The 23279-nt window shown below is 36.5% G+C and overlaps 1 protein-coding gene across 1 annotated transcript; it reads right to left on the bottom strand.

The window, feature by feature from the left end:
- Positions 1-1937: 1937 nt before the first annotated feature.
- snx16 (sorting nexin 16) lies at positions 1938-21203 on the bottom strand. Its single transcript, XM_066723302.1, has 8 exons — positions 21057-21203; positions 17471-17953; positions 13927-14013; positions 10395-10543; positions 7743-7812; positions 6883-7019; positions 5991-6113; positions 1938-5333 (listed from the first exon to the last, which is right to left on the bottom strand). The coding sequence occupies exons 2-8, from the start codon at positions 17840-17842 to the stop codon at positions 5216-5218; spliced, it is 1056 nt and encodes a 351-aa protein (XP_066579399.1). The 5' UTR covers positions 17843-17953; positions 21057-21203; the 3' UTR covers positions 1938-5215.
- Positions 21204-23279: the final 2076 nt, after the last annotated feature.

Genomic DNA, 23279 nt, shown 5'->3' with positions numbered 1-23279 from the left:
GGCATCGTTTAAATGCCACGGCCTAGCTGAGCATTGTTTCTGACCATGTCCATCCCTTTATGACCACCATGTATCCATCCTCTGATGGCTACTTCCAGCAGGATAATGCACCATGTCACAAAGGTCAAATCATTTCAAATTGGTTTCTTGAACATGACAATGAGTTCACTGTACTAAACTGGCCCCCACAGTCACCAGATCTCAACCCAACAGAGCATCTTTGGGATGTGGTGGAACGGGAGCTTCGTGCCCTGGATGTGCATCCCACAAATCTCCATCAACTGCAAGATGCTATCCTATCAATATGGGCCAACATTTCTAAAGAATGCTTTCAGCACCTTGTTGAATCAATGCCACGTAGAATTAAGGCAGTTCTGAAGGCGAAAGGGGGTCAGACACAGTATTAGTATGGTGTTCCTAATAATCTTTTAGGTGAGTGTACGTAAATGTAAATAAAAGTAAATAAGGAAATTGATCAAATAACAGAACCTAGCTAATATAAGTACTGTGCTATTATAAAAGTAAATACTGTACAGTTTATCAGTCTCATCTTAACCTGCAATAGATATCGATTGACATAAGAAAATAATCTCACATCCAACCAAACAAGCTATGTATAAATAAGTCATACATTTTGGCTGTACATTTACAATAGTGCTTGTAAAGATAAGCAGAGTTATAATAATAAAGAAAGAAAGAATAATCAGAATTTATAAATGTATACATTAAAATTCTACTCTGTGGTCTAATCCAGGCATATATGAGGTGCTCTGATTGATAGTAGCACCACCTTGTGGTAAAGAAAATAAACTAAAATGAATACACATTGCACTGTGTTGTTGAGAAAAGAACAAACCTCGTTCCGTTCTGTGTAAAAAAAATGTAAATAAATAAAATAAAGGACTGAACACCCATTGATATTTTTTACATTCACAAAATTACTTGATTAGATCATTCAAAACTATTTGTTTGTTTCTCATGCCATACTGATGAAGGCCAATGAACCAAAACATAAAATAACATGTTCAATTTTAATCAAAATAAATAACTAAAGAGGCCTCCACCCAGCAAAACAAGTGCTGTCTCGAGGCTGTGGACATATACTGTTGCACCACGGGTAGTATCAGTGCACAATCCTCACAGACTCGCTTATTGTATTCAGATAAGTGTTATTCTCTAGTCTTCCTTAGAATTGATTTCTCTAAAGTTTGAAATACTATAAAATCCTTCTCTATGATTAAACGTGTTACATAAACCCGACAAGGTTGTTGTATGTTCAGGAGAGCTACTGTATTTACTTTGAAATGTTTCTATTGATGGGATTGATTGAATGATTGATTGATTGATTGATTGATTGATTGATTGGAAGATATTGAAAGCAGGAAGTGTCAGTCAATAGGACAAACAATGTATGCACATTCCCCATCAATATATTCATTTTGATTATTACTACTACTATTGCAATTGTCACACAAAGTATAAAATGGAGATAGACATTTGAAATCACTTCCAAAATAAGCTGCCTCATCCAGCCAAAAGAGGATGTTTAAGATATAAGTTTCAATGGAAATATCTGGCTTGGTGGACTCTCATTCCTTTAGCCGAAACTGAACTCTCTGAAATGCACACATTTTCCATATCTGAATTAATTGTTTAAAATCACTAATGCCATATTTTATTGTGGTATTAGTTTACTATAAGGTGCTAATGCTGTTAATATCAAATGCACTGATATTAGGAAGCATGGGAATTTGAGCATTTGTGTAAATATTCACTGATTGTACTTTATACCATTTAACTTTTCTTCAGTATTTTACACGATTTATACTGCCAATACTGATAACCATTTAGTTGCGTATACATTAGCTTAAATCATTTAGGGTAAAAACACAAAGTTGTATCTGTACAAAAAATACAATTCAACTATTGTATAGATGCCATGTTAAAAGTATTTTTATTGAAAAGTCTTTATCCTGAATACAATCTTAATTACTGTATGACAATTCCAATTAAAGATAATTAAGTGTGAAGTCATGAGATTCTGTAACAGCACAATCGTGTTTATTAAAAATATCCATTATAAAGAATTATTAAAGCCCATAAATACAAATAAGATTGTGAATACAGTTCCCCCAGTATATCCATGCAAAAAAGAAATTGAGTGGTCAAAAAAAAAATATATATATATATCCCTGCAACTTTTCTTGCAGATCACTCACAAACAGGATACCACAGTGAACAGCAAATGAAAAAATAATAATAATCTGGGCTGAGCATTACTCTGAGTTACAGCACAATGCACAATACCCCAATTTCTATATGTGAATAAAGGGAGGACCTTTTCTAAATTTTTAAGGTAAACAATGCAGATTATAGATAAAATATATGAAACCAAATCCTATTTTACCAACTCAACCTTTGAAGAAAGAAACATGGCCCAGCACTTCGCTACAAGTCTTTCTTCCAGAGAAAGAAGAGGAACAAAATAAGAGTTATAACATACTGTTACAGTACAACCTCCTAAGAGGATTTCCTATTCATAAGTCTTAATTGAACATACAGTCTTATATTTCGTATGACTCATTACAGAATCATAAAAGGAGGCTTAGATTATATTACACAGCAGTCGCTATGGAAGAAACCAAATAAGCAAAGCATTTTAATTCATGACACAGGCAAGATAGGCACTTAGAACATAGAATTATCATTTTAAAAGTAGCAGACACAGACATGTAAAACAACACGTAAAGCTGACCTGATTGTGCATGGAAGAAAGCGTGAGGTAAAAGGCACTCTACTTCAAATAAGTCAAAACTTGCCAAATGAAGATGTCGCAAACGATTCCTCTGAAATATAAAGTGCATCGTGAGACTACCATTTGAGAAAAAACACGAGTCAAGTTTTCTGTGCAGTTCTGCCTCAGCTGAGAGCTAACAATACAATGACAAGTACAGAACTGGGCCCGGACTTGCATTGCACTACTTTATCGAATATGGCTTTTTGTGACATTCCTAGTGATCCTGGCATACAGGTCCCTGTTCTGGACAAGTGTTTAGCTCCATTGACGAGGTGCAACGAGGTCAGTAGCTGAGTTTTTGGTTAGTGGCTATACAAGTGAACATCACATCTTATGTAAGAATTCCTATAGATGTGAAGATGGACCATGTATTATTACTTACAAAAATCAGCTTTGATTATTCCATTCCTGACCACTGTTAATCACAAACCATGTTAATCAATCAGGTAACTTAATTATCTGCTTGATTACAACCAATGCATCCATTTCCAGAAGATCTTAGATTAGTTGTTTTGGGGGGAAGGGACCTTAAAACAACATACTGGAATACTGAGTTGGAGGAGCACTGGATTAATTCATGGACCGTATGGCTTTGGGAAGCTGAAATGCATACAAAAGTAAAATAAACCCTGATCTGGGCTAGTCAACATAAAAGGAAACAAACAATATAATTTTCATTGTCCCAAAGTGGAAGGAATTTCTGTGAATTCTAATGTAACTTATTCTGGAAGTCTGAATAACCCTTTTTATCGTGTAATGTGGTTAAATATCAGTAACGGTCTGCGTGGATGTTCAATGAGGTGACAGAGTAAAGCGTATTTACTGCAAATTATACTGCAGTCAAGGCTCCACTCTGCTAGCAACTACAACTTGACAGTGTGAGATATAATTGATTGATTGGGATTGCCCAATCAATCAATTAATGTGACAGGGATGAATATTCCACATCATCACTGTCTCTTAATAAATAAGATGTACTGTAAGAGCCCTTGTGAAATATTTATACTCTGCTCCTTCATGCAGGTTAAATGTGGGTGGAAAGTTTGTAAGCTTTCTACTTTGCAAGCAGTCGTTAGCTCGAAGGTCTCAAGTATCCCAGTGTTTGAAATACAAAATGAGTCAGTTATATGATCTATATACAGGTTATTCAATGGATACCATTCCAAAGATGTAAGATTTCAGATGGCTTTAAATGCTACTTTTAAAACATTCTAAAACTGAAATCCTTTTATGGAAGGATAAAAGGTTTTCTGTTACTTTAAGGTTCACTTTGTGTTCAGTAGAACTTGACAGGTTTTCCGTGTTTTAGTGCAAGCAGCGCAATAAAGAGCAGAATTTGAAAGCTTAGCACAGAATTACAAACCACATCCAGGAAAATCTGACAATCCAAACAAGAGAAAACAAACAAAAATAGACCATGTTTATCAATAATACGCCACCACAATGGCACAATTTGTATGCAGCCATCTATTGTGGAGAGTGAAATAAATAGTGAACATGCAAAACAAAATGTCCATTTTCATATCAGTGGCACCTGAAGCCACTATGTCATCATTGGTTTAGGTCAGTCTAATAGAGAACTATTTTAATTAATTTCCAAATTGTCTGTGAATTGATTTCCTCTTGTGGAAAACATGACTGTTATACAAAAGCTACAGACATGTCAAACAAATCCAAATTCTGCTTTCCCCAGAATTGTGCATGTATTCAATATGTTGAGCATTAAAACTGATTATCATAATGACACAATCAATTTAAATCAACAAATCTTTTAATCTGTTCTCCTGCAAGGCTCTAAGATACTTAAAATAAGCGTCTTCTAACTCTTCCAGGGAACTCAATCTGTTTTCCCAATTAATCAATTAAACGCATTTGCTTCTGAATTTAATCAAAGAGCTTGACTTTCAGGAGAACGTGCTGGAAGTCACTCTTCTGGCAAAAATACAGCAACTTGATAAAACTGGTCTTTTTTTCATGTACAAGTTATTTACAGCACTGGCAGTGTAAAGCAATGTGGTGCGACAAAGACGATTACTGGAGACTGAAGGAAAGTACCATAAGAATGTGTGCGTTTCATTACTAAATTCTGGCTGGTCTCGAAGACGTTCTGAGGCTCACCGGAGTTAGACAGAAAAACAGGCCCGACCTATCTAACAAGGGAAACACACAGATGAACAACGAATGGCTTGAAAAGTGAAAGGATTAGAAGAGCCCTAGCCCTCATATCATCTGAGAAATTCCAGGTAAAACAGCTCCTCTCTTCACCCCTCTTTTGGCGATGCAGAGTCAGAAAAGTTCGATGCAGTGAAGTGGACAAAGGCGGAAGCCAACCTGAAGCTTTTCCAATTATGCTGGATCTTGACTCCACAGCCTTTGTAGTGATGAATGTGTCCTGAAGCTGCTAAAGGGGAGTAGTAATCAATGCTGTGGAAGTGTTTCTGCCACCTGGGCCACCTCGATCGCAGGAGGAGAGCTGCCCCCTGCTGGACCGCACCAGCACGCTGCGTGGTTCAGGCTGCTGGACTGTACCTCGGAGCTACAAAAAAAAAAAAAAAAAACAGAGTGTAGGGTGTTTACAACCAAGCGGCACTTCCTCATGCATGACCTGCTGACGTCTTTCCGAACTGGCTGCATTAATGTGTGTAATGTCCCTGTCAATGTCACCAGCATTCCAGGTCAGTGTTCAGTTCTCTGGCTGTATGCATATTAACATTATTTTTTCTGAGAGAAAAACAACAACGTTAACTGTAAGCTTATAGTGACACTAGCTGAAAGTCATGCTCCCCTAGAAAGTCACAGCAGCCTTTAGTGACAAGACACAAATATGCAACAAATAAGGAATCAATTACATCAAACCAGCTACAAAATGCAAATCCTGTCATAATCTTACCTAGAGTTCCATATGCTTACTAACAAAGGAAACAGATTAGCTGGAACACAGGAAGGAAAGTGTTTTGTAATTATATTGGTATAATTGTATCTATTTATTTATTATAAAGTAAAATAAAGATGTTTTTCACAAAATTGTTCCTAAAATAATGAAGATTTTTGGCAGTATTTTCAAAGAATGCAGAGAGGACACTCAATGTCGGGGGGAAATAAATCTTGTCAAATTTGTTTTACAAAGAATTCCAAATATGAATAAAAAAAAAAAAAAGAGAAGGCTTGTAAATAAATCGGTAATACGAATTACCCATTTTCCTCTCCCATTTCTTGGTCGGCTTCTACAGCGGAGGACTCCACGTCTCCGTCCACACTGTACTCGCTGCCCTGTCCTGGGGAACTGCAGACTTCCTCTGGACTGAATGATGTCCCCCTGCCAAACACAGATCTCTTATTATGCAAGGAAGTGCCTCTAGTTATTGCAGCATCAGACCCAGCCATGGTGTTTTAGTGGAAGCCTTTACACTAGGCCGGGCATCCACATGAATGTGCAAGGCCTAACTCTCAGCCAGGGGCCTACAGCGGCTGCTATACAAATTCCATCTTTAAGAAGAGAAGAGTTTTGACCCACAGTATTGTGTGGCAATAGTTCCCACTTTACTCTCTATAGTTGACTGGGTCATTTGAAGGGCAGTGGTAATGGGAGAAGCTCAATAAATCAAATTAACCAATCAAACCTGGCAGAGAAATTTGAAAAGCCATGAAATGAATAAATGCTATGTATTGTTTTGTTGGAAGAAAAACCAAATTGAATATAAGAAGGGTTTGGATGTGTAAAAGATTACTTCATACCTATATGTGGATTTACTCCATTCTTCGAAACATCCATGAAACATAACAGAAGTATCATATGACAAGACTGAAAGGATGTGGGGAGTTAACAAGTTAAATGAACTCTCCTGAAGGGCTAAGATTTCTTATTCATACATAGCTTATAAAGCAAAAGCAACTTCCAAAACAATTGTCATTTTCACAACTTGGTTAGTGTTGAAGCCTTTCTTGAACTTGTGGACAGCCAACCTCTCATTCAAAAACTTTATAATGAAATCTATAGAAAATTGCATTATTCTATTTGGATTGTAAACATCGTGAAATGTTAGCTTATTGTTATCAGAAAAAGGTCTGAAAAGAAAGGAAATTACTTTATCCTTTTCTCCAAAACATTGATGTGAAGTTGCTTTTGTTCCAGCGTCTTCTTCAGAGACTCTATTTCCCTTTGTTTCTCAATTACTTCCTTCTGCAGCCTGTAGTTGGTTTCTTCCAAAGTTTCACAGAAAGCCTGAGCACAAGAAAATAAACGGATCTTAATAAGCTGCATCACCGACAACCAACAAACAGGTTTTTCAGCTGCAATTCTTGAAAGCCTTCCAGCGTTTCACAGCACAAGGCTATGCATTGTTGATTTTGTCACTTTTCCAAATTATTTTCCATTAGATGCGACAACTAATGCATTCACATGATATCAGACACTTTTGAAAAAATAGTGACTTATATGAAGCTACTGTTATGGAAAAAAATACACCACTTGTGAAGTAATTTTTAAATTGTTTAAATATAAATAATAAAATCTATACTCATTTGTTTTGAATAGTGTCAAGTGAATAAAAAAAAAACTAACTTATTGATAGCATGTCTATCTTGATTTTATATTTGTCCCACATCACACAGTGTAATCTATTACTATAAATGCACTTGTTCTTGCTATTTTAATATTCTAAAACATGTTTGTTAGAAAACAAAAACAATTAAGGCAAAGTCTTATATGGTTTAGGGTAGTGTACCTATCATAAATAATCACACAAAAAACTTAACAGTGTTTTTTCATTTGCAAGGAGCATAATCCCTTTATTTACTTATGGTATTATAGATTACGCTGTGCAAATATTTGTTCACAAACCAGTTCTGCTTTTCTACCAAACTGCAGTAGGGAAACAATTAAAGGCAGGGCTTTTGATTGGTTTTAAATTCATGAGATAGAGCCCTCGAGCGAGAAAAGACTTACTCGACTCTCCTCGAGACTGTCAAATGGACCTGGTGGGTCGTCCAAGCACAGGAACTCCCGCACAGCAAGGCTGAGAACGACAGGAGTGCGGTCACAGTCAGGGTGGGAGGATTACGGGACATAAAGAAAATTAATTATAGACTTCATGAGTTTATACAATATCTCCCTAAGACAAGTGCATACAGTTTACTGTGGGATCAAATGAGCTTATTTTTTAAGGTGATGCAAACAACTGTCATTACATAAAATAGATGGGAAGAAAAAAAATGACCATTGACCTATTTGCGGAATTGGTTGACACCCCCTATAAACAAAAAAAACAAAACAATATTGGTCTGAAAGATAATGCATAAATAAATGCACAAATTAAACAAATACTTTAATCAAATCAAACTAATTTATATGTTATATATTATAGTTGTACATAAGAAGCATTAAACATTGGATGTCATGACATGAATTTTGAGCTTGTCAGACATTATTGCCAAGGCCTTTATGAAATCAGAAGAAACAAAGGTGTTCATGATGTCCAAGCTTTAGAAAAGTTTTAAACAGAAAAACAAAATATGCCATCTTTTCGTCATGCGAGTCTTATGAGAAGTTTATGCCAAGTTGTGATATACCTGGCAAACCTTTAAAAAACAACAAACTTCCAATCATTTGAACACAGCCTGTTTTGTTGTTTCATGTTCACTCTTAATATAGAAATCTCCGTTTGTACATTTTCCTACAGTTTTTGTAATGACCAACTGTCACTAAACTGGGCTCACTGCTCCAAGCCTCACACCAGTAGGGGGGAGAGAAAGCAAGCGTCTGTGAATGGCCATAAATACAGCTGTCAGACCATCCACTTTGTTTTCCCTCACACTATGTCCAATGCACAGACAGAATAGATGTCAGGGTGTCAGGTGGATGATTGACAGAGCTGTTGCTGATAGTGCTGCACAAAAAGATCGATTGATTACTCAGATGGTGTTTAGGAGTATAAAACAACACTGACCGAGATGATTGACAATGAAAAGACAGCCGCACAACTTTGTACCGATTAATCTGCACCACGGGAAGACAGGAGGGAAAGTGATTGACCTGGCGAGGGAGGAGAGAAATTCTTCACATGGCCATGCTGTCAGGGTTTATCGGACTCACTTGTCAGGTGACACTGATTTTTCTGATTGAATCAAGAAAAAAAACCTCCTGCCAGTATTCGGCAATTACCAAGTGTCAGTCGTGTCAGTGTGTGTCACTCTCTATTTCTTCCAGAAAACATAATTCAAACAAGCGCATAATCGTTTTTGTGCAGCACTTTTTTGCTGATAATGCTGCAACCTCACCCTGCAAATCCATCCAACACCCCGCTTTCCAATTGCGTGACTCACCTTGGAGAATCAAAGTCAGAGTAACTGAATGCCGAACAAAGATGTGAGCCAGGACTATAGTAGGCGAACCAATCTGCACTTTTTTCCAGTTGAGTCATATGTATTTTTAAAAGCTTCATTCCAATATTTAATCTTTTCAAAATATTTTAAATGCTAATTTACTCCATACCATTTACCAAGCCTTCAAATAAGTGTTCCAACAGTTAAGGATTATCAGGGAGACTCTGCTCATGTAGAACATTTTAAGGACTGGGTTAGATGTTGGATTAGATTCATTTCTGGAGAATATGGGATTTTCTATAACACAGCCCAATTACTTGAGGAGAGCGGACTTCTTTAGAAGAAAAAAGTCTATATTGGTACATTTAAGCCTTTAGCATCCATACGTTCTTAAAAAAAACAGTATCGTACTAAAGCTCCACTACATAGACCCCTAGGGCATTCTCAGGTCGGGGTAAAATTGAAGATACAACCAAATTAAATCAGCTGAATTACATAAATCAAGATGTGCAAAGAAAAAAATATGACAGTGCATAACATTAAAGCTCAAACCTTTCAGATCTGACTCCTTTCTGACATGATTTCCTTATCCAGTGGCTCTTTTATTTCTCACAGGTGAAATGTTTATTAAACTCTACTGGCATGGAAGGACTGACTGTATTCAAATTTAATTTCATTTGAAATGTAATTTACTCTCAATGACTAGTCAGTGCAGATTGGATGCTGAAGTCCAGACACTGCTGGGTTGATTCAGGCATAAGTCATTGCTGACTGGTATACATCAAGGGGTGACACAGCTTTCAAATCAGAAAAACATTAGTCTTCCACTTAAATCAGTTGTCTTTACTGTGAACTGGCTGCATGGATATAAGTAGATCGCTTTACAGTGCATCTTCTAAAAGGGTTCTAGAAATAAACCAATTTCACTGACAGATAGAGATTCCAAGGGGGGAAGGAATAAAGAGTTTCTAATTTGGAGAAATAATTGAAGTAGGAAGAGATGGAAATAAACTTTCCCATAACTTCAAGTCCGCAATAGGAATCTGCATAAAACTTATGAACAAAATAAAAATAAATGTAATCAATGTCATCAGCAGAAATTAATCTGAACTATTTGTCAGCAGTTAAAGGCACAAGTGGCTCCCTGCAGTTGTCTCATTTGCCATTATGTCTGTCACTGCCACCATCTGTTACCCACTGCTGCGACATTTTCCACAGCTGAGTTTCATTAGGCTTGAACAAACAACTCGATGCCTGTGATGTTTGGGCTACATACCAGTTAGCGATGTCTTTGTGAGCGACCAGATTCTGTAGGAACGCCTGCAGCCCCAGTTGTCTGTCCTCTAGGAAATCTGGGTCATAGTTGTCTTTGAACCAGCGCTTTGGAGGGAGTGAGAGACGGAAGCCAGGGAACATCTCCTTGAGCTGAAAGGCAAAAAAGTAAATCACTGAAAAAGCACAATATAAAATATATACAGCTCTGGAAAAAAATTAAGGGACCACTTAACATTGATTTCTGAACTTGGAGCAGTCTCTTAATTTTTTCCAGAGCTGTATATACATATGTTTTAAAAGGATTACGGTGAAATGTACCAGACCAAAATATTTGTCCAGCAACAGTTGTGCACAGGTAAATAAGTGAAGCATATAAACTAAAATAAAATAATAACTAAAAGACACTGTTTATATCAAGAGAATCTACCGGAAATTCTGAAGAGAATTCTGAGCTACGTTTTTATTGATTATATTTTCTCTGCAGGAAGCATTCAAAACCTTCCCCAGTCTCCAGCTGAGGAGAAAGTTGCCAACACTTCATTAAGGGCACAGAAAATGCTGAAGACAACATCCCAATCCTGAAGAGCAAATTCAAGGTGAATATTCAATATCATAGTAAGATAAGTAGATCTGTCAAGGCAGCTTCAAGGAGATGGAATAAATCAATGTAAAAAATCCTTGGTCCTGTAGCATGAGGCAAAGTTGTCTTTGAAAGGTACACTTGTTGACTCTCCCAAAATAATCTGCTGTTTAACATCCTGTTCTACATGGGCCTTGCCTTAGTGGAGCTAACCACCACCATCATTAGATTCTTGCACGTTATCTGTTACAAATACCTAACTATCTGTACAGTGAGGGAAAAAAGTATTTGATCCCCTGCTGATTTTGTACATTTGCCCACTGACAAAGAAATGATCAGTCTATCATTTTAATGGTAGGTGTATTTTAACAGTGAGAGACAGAATAACAACAAAAAAATCCAGAAAAACGCATTTCAAAAAAGTTATAAATTGATTTGCATGTTAATGAGGGAAATAAGTATTTGATCCCCTACCAATCAGCAAGATTTCTGGCTCCCAGGTGTCTTTTATACAGGTAACGAGCTGAGATTAGGAGCACAACGTACAAAATCAGCAGGGGATCAAATACTTTTTTCCCCTCACTGTATGTGCACTCAGTGAGGTTTTTATAGGCAATAATACAAATATTTTCTTTAAGATTCCTTGAGTGAAAGAGTTAAATGACCGACTCTCCCTAAGCTTGGCAACTAAAGCTGTGAATATGATCCCTGGCTAAGGATGACTGTTATTTGAAAGGTTGTTCTGGGAAGAAAATAAAGACAACACGTCCTGAAACCTATCAAATCAGCTGGGTTGAAATGGGCTACTAAACATGATCAGGGATTTCCACAAGAGAACCCTTTGTCACTTTCCCCCCACACTGTATACGTTTTCAGAAAATGTCAAAGATTGACATTTTTTATGGAAATGTTCTTGGAGAAAACAAACAAGAGCTTCAGCAGTTGCTTTGTGAAGCTTGTTAATGGCAAAGTTACACCCCCATAAGTGTAACATGCATGGCTACTCTTGTTGTAATAAGATAATGGCTTTGCAAAATGAGAAATTATATCTATATGTTTATACCAAAGAATCAGTACACTATTCCTGTATTTTGAGGAGAGCTATGTACTATATGGTGATATACTCTGATGAGATACAGTATGATTTTGACAGCTGAATCAATATATATATATATATATATATATATATATATATATATATATAATGGACCCTGAATTAATGAATTTAAAAAATAACGTTCAAATTGTCTGGTTCCAAACTGCATCTGTGGAGTGGTTTAAATGCTTTTGCTTAGAGAAGCATTTTAGGTTCCTCTATACCCTCTAAATATTAGAGGAAATGTGTAACATTATTTTTCTTGTACACATAACCACTTTCACTTTCATGCAGGTTTAGGACAGAAAGCCCAATGGATTTATCATCACGTATCCAGGGGTAACACAGACACACCTTCGTTCCTCAACCACAACCTTTGAAATGGATGTAAAACATTAACTATAGCAATGAAAGGCAAATAATTGTTGTACATATAACAACTCTGAAGACAAAAAAATAAAAATAAAAAAAGTATTTATTCTCATGGAAGAGAAATCTAAGTTTTTGTAAAGCCTCCACATAACAGTTTAACAAAGCTTTCAAACCCTTCAGACCGTTGCCAACTCATTTGTAAACCTGGTGGAGAGAATATGTTTAATATGCATAATAAATTTTCACTGGTGCATCTCATTAACATGATGAAGTGCTGTAGAAGATCCTGAAACCATAGGCAGTTGTTTTTTTTTCTATTTCTGAACATTATTACTGAAGCGAAAACAAACCCACTGAACTGTACAGAGTAATACATTCCATGCTAGTTTAATCTTTTGCGCTTCACAGATCTTGTAAGCAGGTGTTCATTCAAGATGTTTCTGATATATTTTATATTACCAAATTCCCCAGTATCTTCACTACAGACAATTAAGATAAAACCACGCTGAATACACATTGCTAATTTCTTTGTGTATGTTAAATTAAAGGTTTTATTAAATGAAATATACAATATACTGTAGAGCTTGCAACTTGACGATGGGACTTCATTTAAAGAACATAGGCTACATGAATGAAACACACTCTAAAATAATTTATGTTCTGCCACTTCTTAAGCACCAGATTGTAACAGAAAAGCAGTTCAGTGCATGTGCTTAGACCAGTTGCTTAAACAGATGCAACAAACCCAAGTATTTTCTGTTTTTCTCATCACTGCAGTGAATTGCCATTGCCACTATTAAGGTTTCTTTAACTCAGTGCCCAACAGTGACCCTTGTAGTGTAATCATTCTAAACAGTGTTAGACTTCACACCTTAACAATTCAGTTTGCTTTGTGAGAGCAGCATGTAGCAAAATGGACAAGCATAAGAACATACATTTTACAAACGAGAGGAGGCCATTCGACCCATCATGCTCGTTTGGTGTCCATTAATAACTAAGTGATCCAAGGATCATATCCAGTCTATTTTTAAATGTTCCCAAATTTTCAGCTTCAACCAGATCGCTGGGGAGTTTGTTCCAGATTGTGACACCTCTCTGTGTGAAGAAGTGTCTCCTGTTTTCTGTCTTGAGCATTGTGTCAAAAGCATTGCACATTTTTGAAAACGTGTATTTTGTCTTCATCTCTCCCCATCAGCCAAGGGTTGTAGCGTAAAGTCAAGTTGATTAACCACTGACAATTTCAAATTTAGGAACAACACACACACCAAGGGACTTTACCACTGTGTGAAGCTGTTTGTCACATCTCCCACCATGACTCAATTAAAGCCTGCCTCAGGTTAGAATGCTGTTGAGCTCAGCACACAAAATGTCTCTCAACACAAACTGACATCCTGTCATTTGAAGTTATATACTTAAACTCCTGGAGAAGAAAAAAACAACAACATCAAAAACTTGGGATATTTAGATTGGAAAATTAGGACCGACCTTATCATTCAGCCGTGAGAAATCTGTGTAGCGTCTGAAAACCACCCAACTCTCCTCCTGGCTCTTTTTCACCAGGACTTTATAAACCTGAAGTGGGGAAAAAGGAACACTATGAATTTCAGTTATTCTGTTTAATTTCAAGTTGTACTATACCAAAAGTAAGTTGCCACAGACAGATTTTAAAAACAAAACAAAACAAAAACAAAAACAGCTGTATTACACGCTTGGGCTGAAATCCTTTTGACAGAGGGACACTGAGTTATAGATTACTGTGCCAGTCTACTTGCACAAGAGATGTAAGAAACTGTTATCTGGGGGTCATTTCCTGCCTGTTCCAGTTCATCCCGGAGGAGCTCTACGGGATTAAGGTCAAGACTCTGTGTAGACCATGAGATGTTTATAATTCTACCCTTGAAAATGCCACGATTTAATTACACTGCGTGCTGTCCTAATGGAAGATCTCACCATAACCGTCCATCAAGGCTGTCAGTAGAATGCTGTCCAGAATGTCACAAAATACTTGTGGTAAGATTACATCCATATCTGGCACAATATGTTATCAGCAGCTTGTGAACTGAGGACAGACATGGATTTCACATGCTGTGGTGTAAAATCTTTAACCAAAGGAATCTGGTTAAAAAAAGAATGTCTCAAAAAGGAGATGGAAATGTACTCATGCAAACTATGAATCGGAATTACTCACAAATCAGAAGATAGTGACTGCACTGAAAATGACTGGCTTAGTTAGTGTTGCTTTTGTCTTTTATTTTTCCACAACTAGACTAAGAATTGTCACTGTATAGGTGCAGAGCTCAGAAATGTCAGATTGGTTTGTACATTTCAGAGCACACAGTGCCTAGATTATGATTTCCACTGAGCACTTGTGTACTTGTATATTAAAACAGTTATAGAACTAGACCTAATACTTTTAAAATAGCAAACAAAAGGGACTATAATACATTTTTAAAACTTACTGGGCTAAAATCAGTGCAGCTCCATTGTCTTTCCTTCTATGTATTTAGCTTTGTTAAGCAGTAACTGGTCTTTTTACGCAATAATAAATGTTTAATTGACCTTTGCTGCCTCTGATCTGCTGAAACACGATTTGGAGGCATATTTACATTTCAGGCAAAAGTAAAAACACTTTAAAAATACTATATGTAATTTAATTTAATCACAAATACAGGCAGACAAAACACCCCATAAGATGTTAATCCTCAGTAAGTGGATAATTTCTCTTCAATTGCATGCCGTTTCTACTAAATGTACTCTCCAGCACGACTGTACAGGTGTCACACCAGTGACCCAAGTGGAGCAACAATACAGAAAGAGGTCATGTTTGAAAAACTCAATTTCACAGATCAATTTAAGAAAAGGAAGTAAGCTTCTAATGCAGCACTGACTGACAACAAATAAGCTCTGCCAATAATAGATATTGTAATAAGAAAATGTACAGCATAATTGTTGGCACTCAACAGCAGGTCTGGCCTGCCAGCAGCTGCCACTCTTGTTCTAGTTGGACTTGGGAGTTAAAACTGTGTGTGTGTGTGCGTGTGCACGTGCATGTGTGCGTGCATGCGTGCGTGCGTAATCAGGTAGTCATTGATACTGTAGCCTTCACTCTAATCTTGTTTTTTTTGTTGGAACCTCAATGCAGCAGCAACACAGACCCACCTTCCTGTTTGATATCCAGCTCCCATAATGCACTTCAAATGTTCTCAAGTTACTAATATATAAATAGCCCAATATTTTAACAGCAAGTTATTAATAAAGCATATTTGCAGAAGGTAAAGGTATTTAAATATGGAACACAGTCTATAGATTCATGCTGACGATTATTCACATAATTAACAATATTTGTTACACCTCATGGGACTGTAAGCTGCAGGGCTAAATTCAACAAGCTTTGACAAAGAGATGAGGATGAATGAAACAAAACAAAAAAAAGAAAAGGCTATAAGGATATTAGAACCATTGTCTAAGATTTAACTGGTCAAAACAGCTTTTCAGTCATATAAAACTGCTCATTGACACTCACTTGCTTTCTAAAATGGGTACTAAAAGAAACCTTATTAAAGCACTCCCTACAGAGCCCCTGAATATATCACCTCATGAAACAACCAACATTTTTGGAAAATGAAGCTAAGCATTTTCCATAAATGAATCTGGAATTTCAAACATTTTTGGCAGCTTGTCTGTCTGAATAATACATTGTCGGGAATCAAAATGTCTCTTCACAGATGAAAATCAAATTGAATAGTTCCCTCAAATAGTTTCTCCCTCAAAGAATTCAGAACTTAACATGGATGATTAAAAACAGAATCAGAAAAGTTGTACATTTAAAAATACCTAGAGCTATTTTCAACAAAAAAAAAAAAACAGATGCTTCAAAAACACTTTGTTGACTAACTGGCAACCAAACAATGGCAACCGTATTACTGTTGCTAAATATATTTTACAAACCCCATAAAATGTACAATAATTATAATTCATCCCAAATTCAATTCAGTTTAAATAGGTATGAATGCACCTCGGTAGAAAAAAGAAAAAAAAAGGCTAAGGCATTTCAAAGGGTATTTATATGCCTTACACAAGTAAAAACTGTGACAATTTCATTTGCATTTATTAGCCTACTCTTTCTTTCATTTCTTTTACATATTTTTTCCAAGCACTGTTACTTTTCTGTGTGAGTGGGTGATTCAACTGCCAACCAGTTCAACAAACGGGTTTGTCAGAGAATGTAAACAGTCTCATATGCGCTTAATGGCACAACTCAATTGGCTTGCACTGAAATCAGAGGAGGTCAGGTGAGAAGGATCTTACGAGGCGTTTACATAATGTGTTTACTCTGCAGTAAACTCTGTGCATCTGCCAGCCACATTTGCAATATTGCTTGTTGTAAACGTCCCTTACAAACAGTGGTGGATGTTTTGTGAACAGACCTATATTTCTGTTTTCATCCAACGTCATCCAACCCCCTTTGGCAGCTCTTTAAAGATCTCATTGTCTGTGTATGTGGGTAACTTTAATCTCTTCGGGGACTGAATCCTTAAACTCATAGATTTTCACATTCTGAAGCTCAGTTTGAGATGATTATAGGAAGACACATTTGCATATCTGTAAATCCTCCTAAACTGAGCTTTAGAATATGCAAATGCTACTTGAAAACATGATTTTATAGCACTATTCATCAATGTAGGCATACGAAGGTTAGCTGAAGCAAAACAGCACATAGCCACTTAGAATTACAATCTGTGATCAGAGATTAAATCTACAGAATTAGATCCCCCACTTCCTAATGTGGGACCCAGTGAAAATAGATTAGTTAAATGAATGCTGTTACTTTGCCAGACTCTTATGGTCGGTTTCAAATGCCATAATGGACACTTTTAAATCCTCTACTCACTAATATTCAAGTTCCTCCCTCACCATCCTACATACAAAGTTAAAACTGTGCTACATTTTTAGTAAGGAAGTAAACAAACAAACAAACAAGACCTAAAGGGAGTTTCCATACAGTAACCACAGATATGAATAGCCTTACAGTGAACTTCGCTCGCTCCTCCATGACTTCGTAGCCCAGTACAGTGGGTGTGGTGGGTCGGTCTTCCCAGCTGGACTGATCTGGTAACAGCCTGTGGGAACAGCTGGAGTACTCAATGGAAGATTCTGCCCCGTTCATCTTAGTCCTGATAATGGGGCTTTGGCACTGTGGCGGTGGAGTGGAACTGGACTGCTCAGAGAGGCTGCTTTTCTTGCCAGAGCCCCCATCATCCCCCGGGCCCTTGGAGGAGGTGGAGCTGCAGGAGATACTCCCGAAAGATGAGCTCCTTTGGCTTCTGGGTCTGGCGGCTCCCGGCAATGTAGCACCCTCCATGGGCATGGGCACAGGCACAGGGACGAAGGGGGTTGCCATCTCCTTCTCCTGCAGAAATATTTTCAACCCTCAGAGCAACTCCCCCAACCATAGGGGATAAAATGTAAGCCCAAGGCGACCTGTGTACAGCCGATGTTTCTTAGATGTCAGCTGCAGGAAACGGAGAGACAAAATCAGTACCCTGTTCAATTAAAAGCTTGGAAGTTCACATGCTGATGCCACAATTCAAAGAATCTCATCATGCAGACTCTAATACAGTAGTCTGTCACACACATGGAAAGCCACGAGGCTTGCGGTATGCAGTCCTGCAGGATTTCGGGGTGTTATTACATCCACAACTCCTTGAAAGTGGGACAATGTTAAAGTTGATACATCCATTAAATTATTAGTTCAATTAGACAATTAAAAGCTCAGGTGGAATGAGAAATCCAAATTCCGATGATCTAATCTGTGACTAATCTTTGATGATCAAAGATTCCCATCACTGCCCCACTGCATGATAAAGTCAGGAAAAGTCTCAAGGCTTTTGGTAATTGAATTCAATATGCACATAATTAAAAGTGTATAGTTTTGAATACATTATAATCAAATGATAAGGTCACATATGAAGATAGATAGTATTTATTTTAATTAACTACAGAAATACAGGTTTCTGGCTTCAGCCCATTCGTACCAAGTCTGGGCCAGGCTTCTAAAGAGAAAGGCAAATCATTTTAAAGGTGTGTGGATAAAGACAGTTATGGCTGAAAACTGAGCTCATGTATAACAGAAGGTAGCTGGCCAGACTTGGGATCAAATGTGAAAATACTTTAAAGACTGTAATCAAAGCGAGACCATCTAATCACTCATCTCTGAAGATGTAAAGAATTCAAACTCCCCACTTCAAGATCTTCTCAAGCTTACAAGGTCACAGTTTTGAAATGGGTGAAAGCATTATGAACAGGTGCTTTGATTGAGTCGATTGAAATGTTATTGCTTGAACTGTGGTTCGATGCAAGGTCTCTCCTTTGTAATTCATGAACAGGGGTGAACACAATCTTAAAAGTGCTTCAGGGGCATTGCCAATGTAGTTGATCCCAAGCCTGTATCTGGCATCCATTTAGCTGTTTATATTTGGAAAACAAGTTCAAACACCCATCTGGAATTGCTTTAGAGGCTACCAAATGATCACCCATGACAATTAACTTACTAAATCACACTAAACATAATTAAGTTATGGTCAGAACTCAATATAGCCTACTAAACAGTGACATACTACTGAACTTAGCACAGAAGAGCCTCTACCATAACAACACCAGCAGCCTAATCCCCAGGGCTGCTCTGCACTCTTCTTATTAAACTCTGCTTCCTTATGCTCCTGCCTACTTATGTATTGTTAGCACTTCCTTTGATTTAATGCAACTTCTCCTATGCCTACCCCTCCCTTTAGCACATAGGACTTAACTGTATGTTGCCTGCACTTGTTAGCTATGATGTTAACTTATTGTATTTTGTACCCATTGCATTACTGCAATTAGTAATGCTTTGAAATGCTACACATTTTGCTGGATAAAAATAGGTTCTAATAAAAATAATAACACCATGTTTTAAATAATGTTAGGCCTGCATTGTAGGAAAACACTTCCAAAATGCACTGCTAATATACTACACAGCCCTGAAACAATACATGCAAAATACCAATTTGTATACCTTCTTTCTAAATTCGTAAAGGGAAACACAGACTCAGTTTTCCATTCAAAGCACATTACTCATTTCTGTCTCATTTCTCATCCAGCATTGTATGGATCCTCTCATGAGCATTTATTCATCACATTCTCAACAGGAATTACACCTGAAAGGCTGTGCTTGCTCATGAACTGTATACTTTATAAACTGACAGTTTTAGAACTACTAAAATGGTATTCATTAATATAATGGTATACATAGTAGGCCTAAAATTTACAAGACCATTTGACCACTTATGCATTTGTTTTAAATCATTATTTTACCAAAATGTCTATGACATCTTAACACAATACTCATTCTATAGTACATCCTTGATTAATCACAACACAACAAACACAAACTGCTCGATTGCTAAAACCTAGAAAGAAAAGCATACAACATGCTATGATTCATTATGGATCTGAGTTATGGTTCTGAATTTATGAGTTATGGTTCTTAAAAAAAAAAAAAAGTCTTATATATAAACATCAAGGGCTCTTCAGTTAATGAAAAACTGTAGATGATTGATTGAGTCAGCAAACGGGAACCATGTGTTCTGAGTCCATCTTCCCTTTATAATGAGAAAAGAGAAGGAAAAGTATCTAAAGAGCAGGTTTGTCTATCAAATTAAACAGGCTGCCCCTTAGCTTATAGAAGCACATTATAGGCCTACACGTCTAGCCTTTTTATTTTATGCAGATTCCTTTTACCAACTTCTAACTTTCCTCTTCTTAATAATATTAGTAACAACTGATTATCCAAAAACACAGTAAAGTAAATAAGATTTCAGTTACTACCTAGAGTGGATATAACTTAACATCAAAGGATGACTATTTCTTCTTGGTAACTAACTCTGAACACAATGCACACAATAAATAATACATCACCTCAGATTCACCCTGAGGGGAAGGTCAATCCATTTAAATGAATGAACAAACTACTATGCACAACTGAAACTACTACATTTAAATAATTATACTTGTTTGCTCTTAAATTATTAAATACAATTACTCAAAACGAATTAAAAAAAGTGTCCATTCTACAAGTAATTCTTAGTAATGTGCAATATTTAGTAGCAATAGTTAATAATGTAAAATATAAGCAAATCTATGACTTATGTTCAGTATTGTTACGTTTAAAATAATAAGTACAAGTAATAACTGATAAAAACAGATGTACAGATCGCAGGCGCGCTGTGATCAGGTAAAGCATCTTCACATGCAGATCCTCTGCAAAGTCCTGCCCTACACACTTGTATCAGTTGCACTAAGTATAGACATATAATGGCGACAACAACTGTATTGTACTATGATTATTATTACACACATAGAGTTGTCGATCTGGAAATGAGATGTGTCTTCAAGAAGTAGTATTTTCTTGAACCTGCCTGTCTTCCTTGTTGAACGAGCCCTTGTGACAGCAAAGTGCAGCGGCTCTGCTTCCTGTCACCATATAAACAAGACCATCTGCTTTTTCAAATCCCGTGCCCAGTCTGCTCTCCCAGCACACCCAAGCAAGTGAAAACAAAACCGCACATGTTTCTACTCACCCACTATTTCAATGATTGCATCGCTGTGTTTCTTTTTCACCGCCAAGAACCGCTCTTGCGTATCGACTGCAACTTATTTTTTCATTTGAATCCTCATGCTGCACAACACACTGCCATCTCACTCACACGCTCGTGTTCAGGAACGAAACGTCAGCACGTCGTCTAGGCCGGACCCGCGCCGCAGCGCGCAGAGCTCATACTAGCCAATCAGAACACAGTTAGGAGCTGCAAACACTTGCGCTCCGCCTGGGCGCAGATGTCCGCAGTTCTGCGCAGGTCTGCACTGCTCCACCAATGCGAGTGGCGGAATTCTGCAGAACTGTGCAGAACTGTGGACATGTGCGCTACACGAACGCCACCTATCTGTGCAGAGCATCCGTAATTAAGTGCTACAAGATACAAATGTAGCCTAAAACATCAGATATTCTGTATGTGCGATACAAGTCATTTTACTTAGTTATCTGACAAAGTTATAAGGTAGCAACATTTGAGTATACATACATGTTTGGTATCACCAGCCTACAGTTTGTAATTTATAATCACTAAATGTAGCAATCACAGTTCAGAGATTCTAATTTGCTCCATAAATAATCCGAACAATACAAATATATCATACATTTAGGTTCTAGTTAATTTTAAGTTCAGCTGGCAGATTGTAGAATTCCCCATACTGTTTACTGTGTTAATTAGTTTTGTCCATGGATAATATATATATATATATATATATGTATATATATATATATATAATATATATGTATATATATATATGTATATATATATGTATGTATATATATATGTATATATATGTGTATATATATATATATATATATATATATATATATATATATATATATAAATGACTGTTGTTTGTACGGACAAAATGCATTATAAGACTTACTACTGGCTTCTATTATTATTATAGCATGCATATAGAAATAAGCATTCATAGTATTCATACAGAAATAAGAAATAATATAAATGCAGACAATGTACCTATCATTTATGCAGCGATGTATATAATAATAATAATAATAATAATAATAATAATAATAATAATATCGCTGCATAAATATTATCAGGCACATACATTTTCTACATTTCTATCATTTCTATATAAATGCTGGGTGACACCTAGCGGTGATATTTACTAATATCTCCAATTCATATGTATGGGCATATATTATTTAAAGATTTATGTATTTATTGTAATAATTAATTGACAGTAATTATAATAATGTCAATGATAATGATAATATTTTAGTAAATATGTTTAATATTAATATTGTTTTATATGCATTTTAATTAAGCTCATAGTAATGTATTATTTATTATTATTATTATTATTATTATTATTATTACTAGTAGTGGTAGTAGCTGACTGCATTATTTCAGTATTTTCAATTGTAATCAGCTGTTTTTTGGGGAATGCAAGCTAGTATAGTATAGTAATCACTTAACCCTTTCCTGCATAAAACCAGTAGAATATATTGTTTATAGTTATCATAAGTCATGCATTGAAGGGTTAAGTAAATTAATTTTGGCAATCCTGTAATTTGTAAATGAGAAAAGTATTACTTTCCTAAATGAACTCATCACTCTCGTGCTGAGTTCATATAAATCTGCTATGGATGCACAGAAAGGTTTGTCACATCAGTCTTGTGATTCATCATATACTTTTGTTCACTGTATTAAAAAATACCAGGCTAATGATCCTATTAAAATAAGTTAATTCTTTAGCAGCCTTTGGAGATAACATTCTATTTCTAAACAGAATCAGTACTCTGTGTAGTAAAATAATCCCATAATCCACGTTGCCTCATGTTTAATGCAAGTCAGCAATAATTCTGTCTATTTTTCTTTCAAGCTCAAGTGCATGGACTGTGCATTGATAAGATGTTGTGATTGATGACATGCAGTGGAAGATGTGACAATGCTTGATTTTAATGGCCCCGGGGGGTAATCCTTTTACTTAATGAAGCAGTATGAAAAGGAAAAGCTTTGAAATGGAATATGACTGTGTGCATCCACCAATTGCCACGTGACATAAACAGTGAGTGCAGAACAGCACGATCTTCACTAAAAGAAGATCCATTAGAACTATGTTAAGGAATTCTACAGAAATGTTAAAATTAGTCTGACAGAACTGTATTGTACTGGAGTGAATCTCATCTGAGAATTTTGAAGCTGACAATACATATCTTAATTAGGAATCTTTTTGGGGCC

The sequence above is a fragment of the Amia ocellicauda genome, chromosome 2 (genome assembly GCF_036373705.1).
Source record: "Amia ocellicauda isolate fAmiCal2 chromosome 2, fAmiCal2.hap1, whole genome shotgun sequence".
NCBI lineage: Eukaryota > Metazoa > Chordata > Actinopteri > Amiiformes > Amiidae > Amia > Amia ocellicauda.
This window is presented reverse-complemented; position numbering and strand designations above follow the sequence as displayed.

Bases quoted from the DNA above. Each gene is read 5' to 3' on its own strand.
- snx16 (XM_066723302.1), bottom strand. From the start codon at position 17,842: ATGGCAACCCCCTTCGTCCCTGTGCCTGTGCCCATGCCCATGGAGGGT. The intron at 14,014-17,470 runs GTAAGGCTATTC...TCCCCACTTCAG, and splicing joins AGGAGCGAGCGAAGTTCACT to GTTTATAAAGTCCTGGTGAA. The intron at 5,334-5,990 runs GTAATTCGTATT...TTTTTTTTGTAG, and splicing joins GAAATGGGAGAGGAAAATGG to CTCCGAGGTACAGTCCAGCA.